The following is a 15,970-nucleotide window of genomic DNA, read 5'->3' as shown; positions in this document are numbered from 1 at the left end:
AGGCATTTGCATATGAGTTCAATTTCTTAATTCATAATTTGTGGTTTTTGAATTTTGCTTGTATGAGTTTCTCCGTTCGATAACTAAATAATGGCCAATGCATGTGTTTTTCTTTCCTGCGAACATCACGAAATATTTTACGGATGTCGGGGCTTCATTTGGGTAAGAAAATTTAATAAATATTTGAAAAACTGAATACTTTATGGAAGACAAAAACCATGGAATATATTTAAGGCGGTATTTGGGCCACGGCGCAATAATGTGACATCTATCAACCTAGAAAGTAACCACGTCGTAGTTTCATTGCAAAACAACTCCATCTTTGAGCGAGTATTAAAAGTAAAACAAGGTTAACGGTTCAAAGATAAGAGTGGGCTAACCCTTTTACTAACTAATATAGAGGTCACTACCTACAAGAGCGAAATGTATGAATTCCTTCGCCATATCCGAGAGCCGTGTTTTGATTTGGTGTTAAGCGGCGAGTTGTAATCTGTGATTGTATGAGATTTTAGTGCAAACCAAAGTCCTTCTAAAAGATTTAGTGCTTTTTTTGGTGAATGTGGTGTGTTTACTGTAGGGCGCCGAAGATGTTACTAGCTTGACTGGTGCGCAGTTTTAGTAATAATGTTCTACATTGTTTCCACCCATCATTTTGAAGTTAACTTAATCGCTGTGTGTTAAAACTGTTTCATAAATATTGATATGGGATAGAATTATATAATGAAGACTCAAAGTAGTTAATAACTATTCCTCAAAGGTAAATATTGCACTATGTTACCTTACATTTATTCCTTTTGTTTACCCAAGACTGATTGTGGGGTATTGGCTGTGGTTATGTCGAGGTGGGATGACATTGTGGGCCCGAAGACTGTTCGTGTATGGTTCCAGGAGCAGTCTCACGAGGACATGGGCTTGCCTATTGTATTCTCAAGAGATGGAAGTGATAAAGAGTCCAACGATATGGGTGTAAAATCAAAAGTGCCTTTAAGTAGCGAAGCATGCAATACAGAAATCGTGTATTCCAACAAGCAGGAATATCACCCGGGGGAATCCGGAAATATTGCCAGTCAGAGTGAACTTGTTGATTCAAACTTGTTTTCTGCCATCAAGTATGTGACCAATCATACGGTAAACTGCTTGGCTGTGGCTAGAGAGTCTGATGCTGCTAGCAGTAGTTGTCTGCAGGAGAAAGGAACGAGTTTTTTTGCCGTACCTGATGTAAACTTGGTGTTCCTTTCTCTAATGTTTTTAGTGAAAGAGGGGAATACTCACGTGCCTTATTCATTCGCTTTAATAACTAGCTATGAAAATTATGAATACTTTCTTCAACTGAGAAGTCTGTGTTTACAGTGGTTGCGAAGAATTGCTTTTCGATTTCACACGCTGCTGGTTAAGGTTAGTTCAATACATTTTTTCTAATTACATTGTGGATTGCAAAGCATGGTTTGAAGTGGATACCGATTTTTCAGTGATTGTGCCGAGCAATGAATTTAATGGATATGTGAAATTATTCATAATGCACTTAAGTGCATTATTTCAGATTTGAGAAGTAATGGAGAGTATTTTTCCAAATAGTGGTAAACCCATGCCAAATTGACTAATATTTTTCAAAGTGAAACCATTGCCTCGAAATTCCATGAAATTCGCTGTGGGCGTACCCCATATTGAGTACAGAAACTCCATTACATATTAGCCTTGTACATGGAATGTTTTTTGAAATAGGGGTGTTTGAATTTTGGTTGAAACCTTGTAACCATCTCGAAGTGCAACTGCAGCACTTGTTGGATGTCATCTTATTCAACTTTGTATAATGAACGATTCTGAAACTTGTCCTGGAAAGGTAATCAGTGCAGACCTCTTAACTGTATTAAACTTCATAAAGAATTATTACCACAGCAACACATTTGAGCGAAAAATTCAGGGAAAAATATCAGTTTCAGTTGACAGCGCGGGATGAGAAAGGCAATCTTGGTCGAAACTTAAAATATTGTTTTTCATGATCCTGAATACATAGACGAACTCTCCAGGAAAACAGCATATGGCTCCTGCTATACTCTCTGGAACAATATTTAAATATCCAATAAAAACAAAGGAGTTTGTCAGTGGATTTTATAATTTTATTTTAAAATTACAGGTCATCTGGAAAAATCATTTATTGCAAAAAATGAAAGACATTAACTTCTATGCTCCAACGTGGCTGGTGAAAAATAGGTTTTTCATATTACTCTTTCATTTTTTAACCTTACTCAGCTGATATTTCGAATTTGTATTTCATGAAATTGCCCCTGACAAACTCGCCTGTTTTTACAATTTAGTTTATCTCCACTGAGTACAACAGGACGAACGTTTTTTTCTGGAATTCTTGTCCAGAAGGAAGGATCATTACAATAATAATTGTAAGAGTAGGCCACAGTGTATTTTACATTAATTATGTCCACTAAAGCATGCAATTCTGAATGTTTGGAAAAATGATTTTATTGTTGTGATAATAATTCTGGATGAATTAATAGGAAATACAGTTCTGAGACCTGCACTCACAATACCTTATAATTGGAAAAAGTTTCACAATTTTTCATTAAATTAAAGATTAGTTATGAATGTCATACAAAATATTCTGCAGCTGCGTTTTGTAATGGTAACAGGGTCTTACCCAAAATGAAAACGCATGCACTTCAGAAACCATTCCTTTCAGGGGCTAAAAGTTTACAGGGTTTCTTTCCTGATCAATGGGTATCTCCACAGCGAATTTCATAGTATTCCCAGTCGGGTGGTTTCATAGCTTGGTTGAAGTGACATAAATTAACCCTAACCCTCAGTTTGTAAGATGGATATGTTGGATCAAGTGGATCAACTTTTACATAGTAGTGTGATCTCATGAAATAAATGTGTGTAGAAAGACACTGAATCTGAAGTAAGTGCAAAATTCACAGCAATAGTAGTACCTTGTAGTGTACATTAAATTGTATTTTTGTATCATGCAGTGTGTTTTTCATAGTGGCAACCACAAGGAGGAATGAGAGTATATTTCTTTGTTGACTTGGGTCTTGTATGAATACATCAGTGTGGAAGATTCACTATGAAATATACAGTATTATATACACTGTCTTGCCTAAAGATAACACTTTCAGTGTAATGTCTCAAGCTGAATGATGTCATGGAAGCATTCCTTCTATTATTGTCAATTTTAACGTTTTGAGGATAACCATAGAGTAATAAGCTACTGACTGGTTGCTTCATTGTATGACCTATCAAATTGTATGACCTATTAATCAGTAGGCAAGCCTGCGTTAACTTCTTGCAGTTTGATTGGCACTGTTATTAAGTTTAAAAATTGTCAACAACTTTGAAATTATCTATTAATACTTTTACCAGGCCATTGTCTAGAAATTATTGCCAAATAAAAATTGTTGTAGAAAGACATTATGAATGTTGCTCACACACTATAACACTTAGAATTACTCAATCAGCCTCAAACCCATTTATCTCATGTTTTTCTTAGATATTTTGGGTTAGTCATTGAAGGTGTATTTGCTTGAATTCTCACAATGATATGTAATGGCTTTTTGGGGAATTTTGGAATACCTATGGACTCTGTAGTCCTTGGGCAGTGGAGGTCCCAGGTTTTATTCCTGGACCTGCACTCCAGACCTGGACCTATACCCCAGGGTACCCTCAGCTTCAACCGAGCTCTGCAATTTTATGGGTATCAAAACTTCCTGGGAAGCCATAACCAGTAGAGGGGTAGGATCTGACCACCCTACCCCAATGAGTGAATTTCACTTGCCATAGGGCTTAGTATTGGGTGAGCTCTGCACTCGTCTACCATACTGACCTTCAGGTTGATGTTGATTATTATGCAACAAAATTCCTCATTCTTTCAATTTGATGCTGATAATTATTGCTGTATACTTTTACTTCAGATCTTTATTATCATATATAATTTTTTAATCATTTTTCTTTTCAGAATTCTTGCACCTTTGATACAAGCTTATGGAAAAATTTAAATGAATGGATTATGGATTTTTGCAAAATGCTGGTGGAAGTAAAACAATCTAGTTTGGACACCATGTCATTTCAGATTTCTGGCAATGTGGTGAAGTCAAAGATAATAAAACGAGCTTTAACCTCCCATCTGCAAACCTTTGGAAGCTCTGTAGTAATTGGTGAAACTGCTGATAGTATAAATAATGTAAGTGATACATATATTTTTTCTACAATGGTCATGGCTCCAATGGTCTTTATTGTTATGTCAGTATGTGAACATTCTGAAGTTCTGATATCTATTCACTCCGAAATTCTGATACATAGGAGTGGCATCTGTTTTCTGCTCCTTGTTATTTTAAAGTTTTATTTACTTGTTTTACAGATGATAGCCTTCCTTGGTCTTTTCCTTGATGACACTGATAAACATTCCTCTTGCCTCATAGATCCTCTGAGAAAGTATTCCTATCATATGGGCTTGAAATTGCAGGTATTTATTTGATTTTTAATTTAATTTTAATTAGATTATCTGTCAAATTAAGGCTGTGCTATTGGTGGTTATATATATGTATTCAATTTTAATCTTATATACTCAATCTGATGGGGTTTTAAGACTACAAAATCCATTCCAAGACACGGAAGGGAAGGTCATGACGGAAATGTAGTCATCTGCTGATGTATGCACTGATGTGGGAAATTCCACCGTGGAAATATCATTCTTGTAGGCTAGGATTTAAAGCCAAATCCCTGAATTTTTCTTCAGATACCTGAAACTTTTATTCCCTAAATCACTTAGCTGGAAGTTGGGGGAATTGGTTTGAATCCTGATCTAGATTAAATGATTTTTCTATGGTGAGGTTTCTCACATGAAACTAATTACCAGGGAGCATTTTTTTATTTCTTGGTTTTTTTTTCTTTTCATAAGGGCGTATTTTATGATTTCTGAACATGTCAGCTCTCTTGTCATTGTGTTTCATGTCATGAGCAAGTATCCCTCCTAAATTACACAAGAAGCTTTCATAAAGAACATGCTTTAGGCTTAGATTTTTCAAAGGTCAAATGCTTCTTCCACAGTAACAAGAGTCTGCTTACTATCTTATAACAATTAAATAAACAGTCATGTGGCATAGTGAGATGGTGTGATGGGAAATATTATTTTGAATCAATCTCGTAGCAGTGATATATAAAATAGCTTTAAATTGAAACTATTCAGTTTAGTGGGCCTATTTATAGGAACTATCTCTCTTGACATGACCTATCCTTCCACCTTCCCAAATATTTAAATTATCTCTTGAAACACCCTGCATAGGAGAAATGTTATATCTATAGCTATTTTTTAATTTAAAACACTAAAATCAAAAATATGTCTGGGATGGGACGTGGTGGTCCTGTGGGTAGTATGTTAAACTACTAACCAGAGAGCCCGCGTTTGATTCCTGGGCATGCCTATGGGCACGATCAGCTTCATCTAAGCTGTGTGAGTTTATGGGTACCGGATCTTCTGGGAAACCATAGCTGGCACAGGATAAGGTACTGGCCTACCCTGATGTGTGAATTTCACACTCATTTGAGCTTATCTACTCAAAAAGTAGGTCTGAGAATATTCTAGTTTACAGATTATGGAATAAAGGTGAGATTCTTTTGATTGAAGTACAAGGTTTACAAATATCATTAATTTGATTTTCCTTTGGGGATTGAGATGGTGCGGGGGCTAGCGCACTGGCTTCCCACCCAGAGGGCCAGGGTTCAAATCCTGGCGGTGTTGAATATTTTTCAGAGGTATCTCAATCCCTACTTGAGGTGCTTTGTGGAGGGCACTTTGAGTGAGTATGCCGTCCGTCGGATGGGACGTTAAACTGCAGACCCCTTGGTGCCTTTCGTAAAGAGTAGGCTAATGCCGATGCCGGGTTTCTCTCCACCCTTCATCCTTTCCTATCCATCCCCTATGGTGCAAATGACCTCAGCTGTCGGTCGCCTCCCCTCAAAACTACTACTACTACTTGAATATTAAAACAGAACAAGGCCAGAATAAACTGCAGTATTTCTCTTTGATCACCAAAATTTTCTTGAATCTTCATGTAGGTCTTTAATGCTTGCGGGGAAGGTGTTGAAAATGACCTTACTTGTCCAGGCAGCTAAAAATTAAATTACCCTGAGTGGGAAGGTGGAAGCACTATTACCAACAATACAAATTACCCTGTGTACTGATGACTAGAAAGAACTGTTGTTGTCCATGTGAAGCAGCCGATTTTCCATCTTTGTTAGAGGAATGTTGCCCTCAAATGTGTTGTGAGCATTGGTACTAAACAATCAAAATAAATTATCTTTATTTTGAAGGAATTTGAAGATATTCTATCCACTTGTTAAGCAAAATTCCGATAAATGTAATTTTTTGGCTACATTTTTGCCTCTACTCAATCAGGTATATCTTTGGATATAATTGAAAGCCTTTTCCTTGTGGGATAGGTCTAAATGTATGGGTGATATGTAATCATGTATAATACTTTCACATTTGAGTCCAAAGTCTGAAGCCATGTCTTGCAGGAAATGAGTTGAGTCAGGTATAAGTAGATCAATGAATTTGAGATTTCGAACTGCTTCAAAATTCTAGATATCCTTTTGCTTATCTCACTTCGTGAGGAGAAATAAAATACCATTCAGGGCTCATGCAAAGAGTGCAATGATTGCATTAGTCTTTCCATTGTGAAAGTGTGTAATTACTGAAGAACATGGTTTATATGTCATCTTCTGCTGTGAAATTGTGTTCTGTGGCCTGGAACATTTTTCCAGTAATTTTTTTAATGACTTTTTCAAAGTTAATGTTGTTTTGCATCTTAGCCTGTATTGCTTGAATTTTGAGGAAAGTTATTTTATATCCACAGATGTGCATCTCATTTTGAGAAAACCCATTAGCAGCACAATCACTTGTGGTTAAAGCTAGGTTACTATGGTGACAGGGCAAAACCTTGGGTAGAAATGGATTTCTTAGGTTTGAATCAAAAACATTTCCTTGGAATTTAAAGAAGTTAATAGTCATTGAACTGTTTCAATCATTTTGAGACTGGCTACTAAATTTCTTATGTGACGTGACATTGTTCTTTATGAAACTTACTTTATCTGAAGATTCATGTAGTCTTAAGATATCCAACATAGATACTTAGGATGATGAAGAACAGAGTGTCGAGGATTTAAGTGTTTTATGCCTTTATATTTATCATAATCCCCTTCAGAAATTTTACAAGAGACTACAGTCAAATCTCTGAATTGAAGACTGTAATCTATCATTTAAAAGATGAGTCCCCTTCCTTCTACATTTTTGCATTCATATATTTGAGGATTTTTCTAGCTCATATTTCTGATTCACATTTTCAACAAATGGTGGCAGTTACTTTGCAATTATGTTTAGTTTTGATAATACTTTGTCCTCAATCATGAATGATAGTTTTTTGTTTTGTTAGGTAATTTAAATTGGAATGGTGTTTTGATATGTTGATGTAAGTGCTTCCAAATTTTCAGACACTGGAATAACCAGCCTTTTTTTCTGGAAAAGATGCTGATTTTTATGAGAAGGCACATGTTGCTGATTGGAAAATGTAATCGTAGTCCAAGTCAAATGATAAGAATCCAAAAAAGTATGTGGAAATCACCAGCATAAGTGAATTATTGCTTATGGATATAAATTTCAAGTTAAATATCCAATTAAAAACAAACATCCCATTATAATGGGATATAAAGTTAGTGAATACCTGAAAATAACAGATAATTCAGCACAGCAACCAATGAGTGGTAATCTACCTATTAAAGGTAGGTTCCAGTTGGACTTGAATTACTGTTTTATGCTGTATTTTATATGAACTTCCTCTTCTCTGCCCTAAATTACTTTTTTTTTGAGGGCGATTCAAAAAGTAAGGTCTTCTATTTTTTTCATGAAAAATTTGATTTATTCGCAACTATTTAAACATTGTAAGAAAGGCTGAGCATTTAGCTATTTTTCTGCATAGTCGGCTTGATGATCAATCAATTTTTTTATCCTTGTAACCAGCATTGTACCTTTCTCCCACCGCGTCACGAAGCGAAGATGACTGCTTCTTGCAGTTCCTCGTCTGACTTGAATTTCTGTCCTCCAAGGTGTTTTTTGAGAGCAGGAAACAAGTGGTAGTCACTGGGGGCAACGTCCGGGCTGTAAGGAGGGTGGTCGATGATATCCCAGCCGAATTCATCGATTAGGGTGTTCGTTTGATGTGACACATGTGGACGTGCATTGTCATGATGCAAACATACTCCTTTGGTGAGACTCCTAGTTGTAACCAAGGACCTCCGACCATTAAGGCCTTCCTTTATCTCATGAAGGGTAATTCTCCGGTTATTACGCACCATCTCATCAATTGGAGCCACCTTCGATTCTGGAAAACTCGGCCGCCCCGACCGCTGCTCATCATGGGCGTTTTCCCGGCCATCAAAAAACTCCCTGCACCACTTCCGCACGTTTTTTTTTGTCCTTACACTTCTCACCATACACTTCCACTAAATCTCGATGAATTTATATCGGAGAAGCAGTTGTCAGTTGGCTTCGTGACGCGGTGGGAGAAAGGTACGACGCCAGTATTAAAAAGCTGGTTGAAAGGATGCAAAAAGTGATTGATTGTCAAGGCACCTATGTAGAAAAATAGCTAAATGCTCAACCTTTCCAACGATGCACGTAAAGTTGACAAATCTGATTTTTCGTGAAAAAAATAGGAGACCTTACTTTTCGAATGGCCCTCATACCTTCAGCCTGCCTTAATAGCATCTGAAAAGCTTATTTTATTTCATTCTTATCCCAATATGCCTTGCATTTTCCTTCTATCACTACCATCAACATCCCACTACCTCTCAATATTTCTTTGATCTACTTTTTCTGCCTCCTTCAGATTTCACCTATCTACTTCTCTTCTCCACCATAATTACAACTTCATCATTAGCCTGGCTCTGTCTTCAATTGTTTGCTTCATTTTTCTTCTTAACCATATTTTAAAAGCCTTATTCTACGTTCAGTGACCAGGTTTTTTAATCTGTTAAGTGCTACTCTTCATTTTAGACTACCAATCTTTTCTGTACTCCTATACCAAGTGCACCTATCATCTCTCTATCTCTGATCATCTAAAGCTCATCTATTATTTAAACCATGTCTAAGAAATCATAAACCACCATTATCAACCCAAAGGCTGGTTTGATAAATAAGGGTGGAGCTCATCTAGTGTTAACCCGAATGGGATGTGAAATTCACACATCATGGTAAGGGGGGCAGTTCCTTTCCCGATGCCATCTCTGGTTTTCAGGAAATTTCTGGTACCCAAAAAATCCCACAGCTTAGGTAAAGCTGAGGGTGCCCAGAGAGGTATGCCTGGGAGGTCCTTCAGTCACTAGTCGAAGACTCTAAATACTGGGCAACAATGTCCATCCATTATTAATTCTAGCAGATACCTACTTGTTTGTCTTTGCATTTTCCATGTGTATTGGTGTCCATAATGGTGTTTGAGTCAGATTTTATTGCTTCTTAAACTCTCTCATCTGAAAAACTTGGTTTTTTTCTATATTCCAAAGTCATACCTGTCCACCAATTTACCATCTCACCCTATTCCTGCCATTGTTGCCATGTCCTATTACTATTGCTTCCTTTCTGACCTGTTCCCACGTATTTCTTCTAATTGATGGTAAAAATTACATGTTTCTTCCTCCCCATGACTACTTTTTAAACAGTATTAGCTTGGGTTATTAATAGATTGATTCGTTGTGCCCTCTTCTCTTCAAATAGCTGTATCGCTAACCTGCTATTATTAACTCTCCTTTCAAGACACCCTAATTCAGTACTGCAGCTATTCCATGTTGACTCTCCTCTTCTATAAATTGCTCCATCCTATCTCTCTGTTTCACCTCACATGGGGGTGTACTTTATTTGAGTCAGAAAGATATCCTAAATAGTTGTACTTCCTTTGTCTATGTATTTCTTTCTCTATTTATATTAACTACCCTGTCCATATTATCATGCTCATGTCATGTCCCTATGGGAATCACAATGGTGCGGTGGCTAATGTACTGGCTTCCCGCCCTAAGGGCCCGGGTTTGAATCCCGGGGATGACAGATATTTTTCAGCGTTGTCCCGATCCCTACTTGAGGTGATTTATGGAAGGCACTTTGAGTGAGTATGCCGTCTGTCGGATGGGATGTTAAGCTGCGGACCCCTTGGAGCCTTTTGTTAAGAGTTAGCTAATGCTGACTCCGGGTTTCTCTCCACCCTTTATCATTTCCAGTCCAACCCTATGGCGCAAATGACCTGAGCTGTTGGTTGCCTCCCATAAAAACTACCACTAATACTAATGTCCCTATCCTAACAGTTATGGTCCTCTTCTTAGTCTTATTTTCTCTTGCTGCCAGCTTGTTTAGATGCTTACCTATTGGGCTGTAGTTGTAATAGGAATAAATAAGCATGCTCTTGCACTAAGATAATTGTCCATGGAAGGGAAATTGACCCTATTTATAACAATTTAATTGTATTTCTTAACATCTCAATAAGCATTGCTTTCTAGCACAGTGTCAGTTTAGATTATTACAAATATGTTACACAGACTGTGTTTGTAGTAATCTGAGGTGACGAAGTTAGCTATAAATTGAATTTTAGGAAAGTATTTTGATTTTGGTCTGGAATGAACACAGTTTTAAGTGGGTATTGTTCAGAAGAACTTTTTTGGTAATGGGTTCACCGTCTAAAAACTTGTTTCTGAGGAAGAGAAAGGTTGTCACTGAAAATGCCTAGAAACCTACTGTTTTGACTGTTCCTTTGTCTCAGGAGTGTAGCAGTGTATCCGTGTTTTGTCCACAGTTATTATTGATGCCAAAGCATGTGAAGATTGCATTGGAAAAGCTCCAAACCAGCCTACGAATCGACCGTACAATTATTTTTATTACTCACTGAGAGCAAATGCCCCTCCCATCTTGCCAGATTTTTTTACACCCAGTTTTTCATGCAAACTTAAAAACACTGTACCTTGTCATATGCCTGTAGCTACTACTATTTTGCCAACTTTGATTTGCCAATCATTTAGGAGGAAATCACTTCCACTGGACATGTCTAGTGAACTGGTCTAGTGAGAGATGAGGCTTATTAAAAGAAAAACTTATCTGATACTACGAGTGCCATCACTTGGATTTTCAAAGGACTTATCGAAGGACCCACGTATATTTCTTTTTCAATAGGATTTCATCTATTTTTTAAAACTGCTGCTGCACAAAATGTGGAAAAATGTCCATTAAGAAGCTAATCAGTTCCTGATAGCTTTTTCTATTCTCTGTGTATGATTACCTCAGTACACATTATGTGTGAAACTTAGTTTCTCATATGAATTTCTGTTGCTGGTGGTGTGTAGCATTTTTTAGTCGAGATAGCAGCTGCTTAAAAATGATATGCAAAAGTAAAATATAGTTTGATTTCCTCTGTTAGCTGCAGATATGAGGGGGGCTGTTATGAACCACTTATCATCTGCAAAGTTTCTCTGTCGGCAATATGGTCCCATTGGATATGAGTCGCATCACCCAGAGTCATTACATACTGCTCACCTCTGACAGAGAGACCCCACCAGGTGGTATCATACTGTCGGAAATAAGACTTACCACCCAGAGTGATTATGAGCAAGTTTTGGATGGAGTTATACCACACTAAGGGGTCAGAGTTATACCATGGCCAGCTACCCTGCCTTTGCAACTCCACTTTGCTATATATTGATATGGTGGCAGTTTGTTTTCATCAGTGGTCCTTATCTGGTGTTTTAGAAGCATTAAATTTGAGTTTAGAAGGGTGTTAAACTTGATAATTTTGCATGAAAGGTGACCAGCACTGTTGAATAAAGACAGGTGAAGTGAAAGTAGAAATATTGCATCTTCAAAAAATTTCAGAAGAACAGAGATGAACTTCTCTATTGTATCACTATAATGTTACATTGCAATACCTATTATTTTTTGCATCATATATTTATTAAATTTCAACAGTAACTCTTACTTTTTATCATAAATGCTTAACTTTCAATTGAATTTGTCCTTAGAGCAAAATCAGAGAAGTGGCATGCAAAATAAAAAGTTGATATTATAAATATATTCATGAAAGAAAATGTATGAGGGATGAAAGGAACCACTTTAATATCAGTAATGAAAAATTTGTGAAACATGGTTCTGTACCTTGATATTTTGGGTATTTATTGTGTTCACCTTCGTGAGGTGCGTAATTTATTAATCTATTGGCTTTGCATTCTTTGTAATAATGGTATTCAATATCCAGAGCTACTCGAATTATTATCTTTTCATGCTTATGCTATGATAACTAGATATGATCACTTATCCCATATTATATGAGGTATTGAAGAATTTGTGAATTACTTATGTATTCCAATATGTGATTTGTTGGGTATAAATTCTATAGTCCATTGTGTGGTGCCAAATATTCTTTTAACATTTCCTTGTAATCATCAAATACTCATTAGCAAAGGCATTCAAGAAAGAAGTGAAATGGAATCTCGTTGAAAATGAAAAAGAGGTTACTTGTTTATTGTCATCTCGTGAGAGCTATTGCAGTAGGTAACTAACAGAACTTTTGTGATCTCTGATTTATTAACATTTATATGTAAACGTTTATATTTATAACATAGATTTATGTAGATAACTACCTTATGTAATATAAAACCAAGGACAACACTCGGAAATGAATTTTTCAAATACCATATTTTCCCATCGATAATGCACCCGTTATCTCGACAAAAATTTCACATGATCGAAAAAAATGACAATGCGCGTTATGTAATGAAAATTGAAAAAATCCAAATATTTACAGGCCTATGTATACAATACTTTATAGGAGAGTTTTGCAAAAATAAATTATTCTGGAAGCATGTCTTTTTAAATGCATTCTATGATCTGCTACTGTTACACTTATTTCATCTAATAAGTCCAAGAGAAAAAGAAGAAACATAATTTCTATACTTCAATATTTCTAATATGTAGTACTTCTTTATTCTAATATGTAGTACTTCACGTATAGGTAGGGCACGTTGTATTATATACACGTATGTATAAATATATGATAGGATAGGTTGATCACTCGAATCCTAGAAATGGCACCTGAATCACAATTAAATGAATTAAGTGCATTTATCATCTCTTCAGGCACATCACCCAGTTCACTCTCCGAAGTTAACTCTTCCTCATAGCAATGGCGTTGAAATATTTCCTTAAGCTTTTTCAAATCCATTTTTTTGCATAAGTCACTCTGACACCCTGCCAACTTTCCACGATCCACTGGCTTATTTCTTCACAAGACCCTCTTTTAATGCATCCCGATTCTGTGTGGTCTTTCATACCTGGCATCATCCACTTTTCCCAACTAGAACGTTACTTTTATTTAAAAGATTTATTAAAAGATAAATCCTGGCAGCCTCACGATTTCCTTTTTCTTTCGCTAAATTGAAGACTTCTTGCTTAAAAATTGCCGTATATGATTTTCTTCTCCATGAGTAATTTTCTTGAGAAAATTTGAAATTACAAAAGCTTAACTGAATTCAGGTTTGAAACAATCACTATTTAGGCGACACTTTCATAGAACTTGGAAGGTGTATAGAACAGCTGAGTGCCAATGCTTACAAAGCGAAGTAAAGCAAACAAGACAAGAAAATTCTATTTCATTCACTCTCTTATATTTTTATATTTGATTTGCTGAAAGTTATTTATATAGCAAATAAAAGGGCAGATGAGCCTATGTCTCGTTTCAGCATATGAATCATATGGAAAAAGCAATAAGGCAGCATATGGTGTTGGCTTGTAAATATTGTTTATTTTTTGATCCTTCTGTTGTTTGTAATCAATTTCAATTACTTGGCTCTAATATTCTGTATACTTATGGTAGATATAGCCACATGCAATTATGATTTCATGTATTCATTGTTGTTACCATCTATTAGTATATGGATATAAATGTATTTTTACACACAATACATATGTATATACACAGAGATGCATGGCATCTATACACGTTCAAGATTACTATGAAGCCCTGGGCGCACAGTATCTATACAAATTCATGATAACTACAAAGTTCTGTGTACGCATTATATATAAGGTGGGTGTTATCGATGGGAAAATACGGTAATATAGTAAGGGGTTTTTTGATATAAAATACCAAGCATTGACGTACAGAAAGCATTGTTTTGATAAGCTATGTTGCAGGTTTGCATAAAGTTTGCCGTCAAAAATGTAATATAAAGAATTTGGTGTGTGTAAATGTTATGTAGATTATTTTGTGTCATCCTTTGGTGTTACTGTTTTATGAATCTACTAGGAGAACAGACTTATAAATTAAGTCGTGCATTTAGGCAAAACATGACAGAGATGTTGGATGAGCTGAAGACCCAAATAATCATGCTAATAAGACATATATTGTTTAAAAAAACTACCCCTTGAGGAGGATTTATGTCTTGGTAATTGAAAATGACTATAGAAGCAAGTTTTTTAGCACAGAAGATTGATTAAAGTGATATGGAAACAATAAAGGTGTAAAGTGATATTCCAAAGTATTTCAACAAATTTGATGATGATGGATAGCAATTAATGTAGATACCCAAGTATTTTTAATGCCATGCCAAATCTTCTACATGATTTAAGACCTATGTTTAGATTTAAAAGAAAATAAAAGAAGTATCTCCTGAAAAGTGAAGGTTCAATGACCATAAAATATTTACATCAAACCTAAATGTTAATAGCATACACACAAAATTGACTATAATGTGAAAACGATGCCCAAGTCATGAGTATAAAATTTAAATAAATTACTTCTAATGGAGAAGGCAGAAATGGGTACCACATAAAGAGCCAGTATCTGTGTCAGGAGGATTCCCACCCTTAAAATTATGACATGGACGGGTGGTGAGACTCTGGCCCCCTGACTCATATTTGTATAAGTCAGAGTTTAACCATTTGGCAGTATAGATCTCCACCTGGCAGAGTGACTTGAACCTCCTGATCGTAATATCCCACAAGATGTATGCATTAGTCATATCCTATGAGTTCTGAGACTACTTGCCTGGGGCTAGAAAAGAAAATTTGAAACCCTATAGCATAATTCACATCATTATATTTTATTGAACTTGTGCAGGTGATAATTGGAAAATGGTCGTAAAAATCCAGTTGTCTACTTGTTTGCTCACTCCAAATAATTTTCAATTAAGGACTTAGCTCATGCATCCAGTCAACCCATGGTAACGTTGTGAGAAATAATATTGTTTGCACTGGAGATTGGATTTTTTTGTTTCTCTTTCTATAAGGTGCTTTTAATTTTTGTCTCAAATTTACTCATAGGGCATTATTATGTGATTGTAATGGAATATACTATATTCAGAGAAGGCATAGATGTAAATCTTCATGAATTGAAACATAATTTTCAGGCACAGGAAGTTTCAAGCCTGTTACATCTACAAAGGATGTTCAATAAAGAGTGTTGGTTAAATTTTTTTCCCATAATTGACTATGCAAACATTACTTTTTTGTTATCTTAGTAACTTAATGTGTGATATATATGTGGAACAAGTTTTATTGATTTTACCTTAATTGTTTTACCAGTGGCAGCTGTTGTAATTTAGAATGTGGTCAGTTCATCTTCACCTGCTTTTGATGATGAAAAATACTTTCCATGTGGTGTTCCTTAACATTGCCGAACAAGAAATTGTCACATGGAGCTAGATGAACTAGAGAGGAGAGGAACACATTTCAAATTGTTTTCATGAGACTTACAGTGTAATAATTTGTGATGCTTGACTCTATTATTCTGATACAACATCAAGCCTGTTGTGATTGAAATGGTCTTGGGTGTATTTTCAGTTCATCCCTGTAGTATACTCCATTTACTACTATTTCAGCGGCATCCAATGAGTTTTTAATAATTCTGATAGTGCTAGTGCTAATAGATTATCTTCT

At 35.9% G+C, this 15,970-nt stretch overlaps 1 protein-coding gene across 4 annotated transcripts in view; it reads left to right on the top strand.

Annotated features, from left to right (window-relative positions):
* Window positions 1–436: 436 nt before the first annotated feature.
* Window positions 437–15,970, top strand: part of LOC139685867 (guanine nucleotide exchange factor C9orf72-like) — a 36,123-nt gene continuing 20,589 nt past the window's right edge. For 3 of the 4 annotated variants that reach the window (XM_071582986.1, XM_071582988.1, XM_071582989.1), the window contains exons 1-3: window positions 437–1,395; window positions 3,965–4,189; window positions 4,367–4,471. In XM_071582986.1, the coding sequence (XP_071439087.1) occupies window positions 772–1,395; window positions 3,965–4,189; window positions 4,367–4,471 (954 nt within the window). In that variant the 5' untranslated portion in view covers window positions 437–771. The remainder of the gene's footprint in view (window positions 1,396–3,964; window positions 4,190–4,366; window positions 4,472–15,970) is intronic. The other variant, XM_071582987.1, reaches the window with a different exon arrangement.

Source organism: Hetaerina americana, unplaced genomic scaffold, assembly GCF_022747635.1.
Source record: "Hetaerina americana unplaced genomic scaffold, ioHetAmer1.1.p SCAF_12, whole genome shotgun sequence".
Taxonomy (NCBI): domain Eukaryota; kingdom Metazoa; phylum Arthropoda; class Insecta; order Odonata; family Calopterygidae; genus Hetaerina; species Hetaerina americana.
The sequence above is the reverse complement of the archived record's forward strand: the minus strand, read 5'-3'. Positions and strand labels throughout refer to the sequence as shown.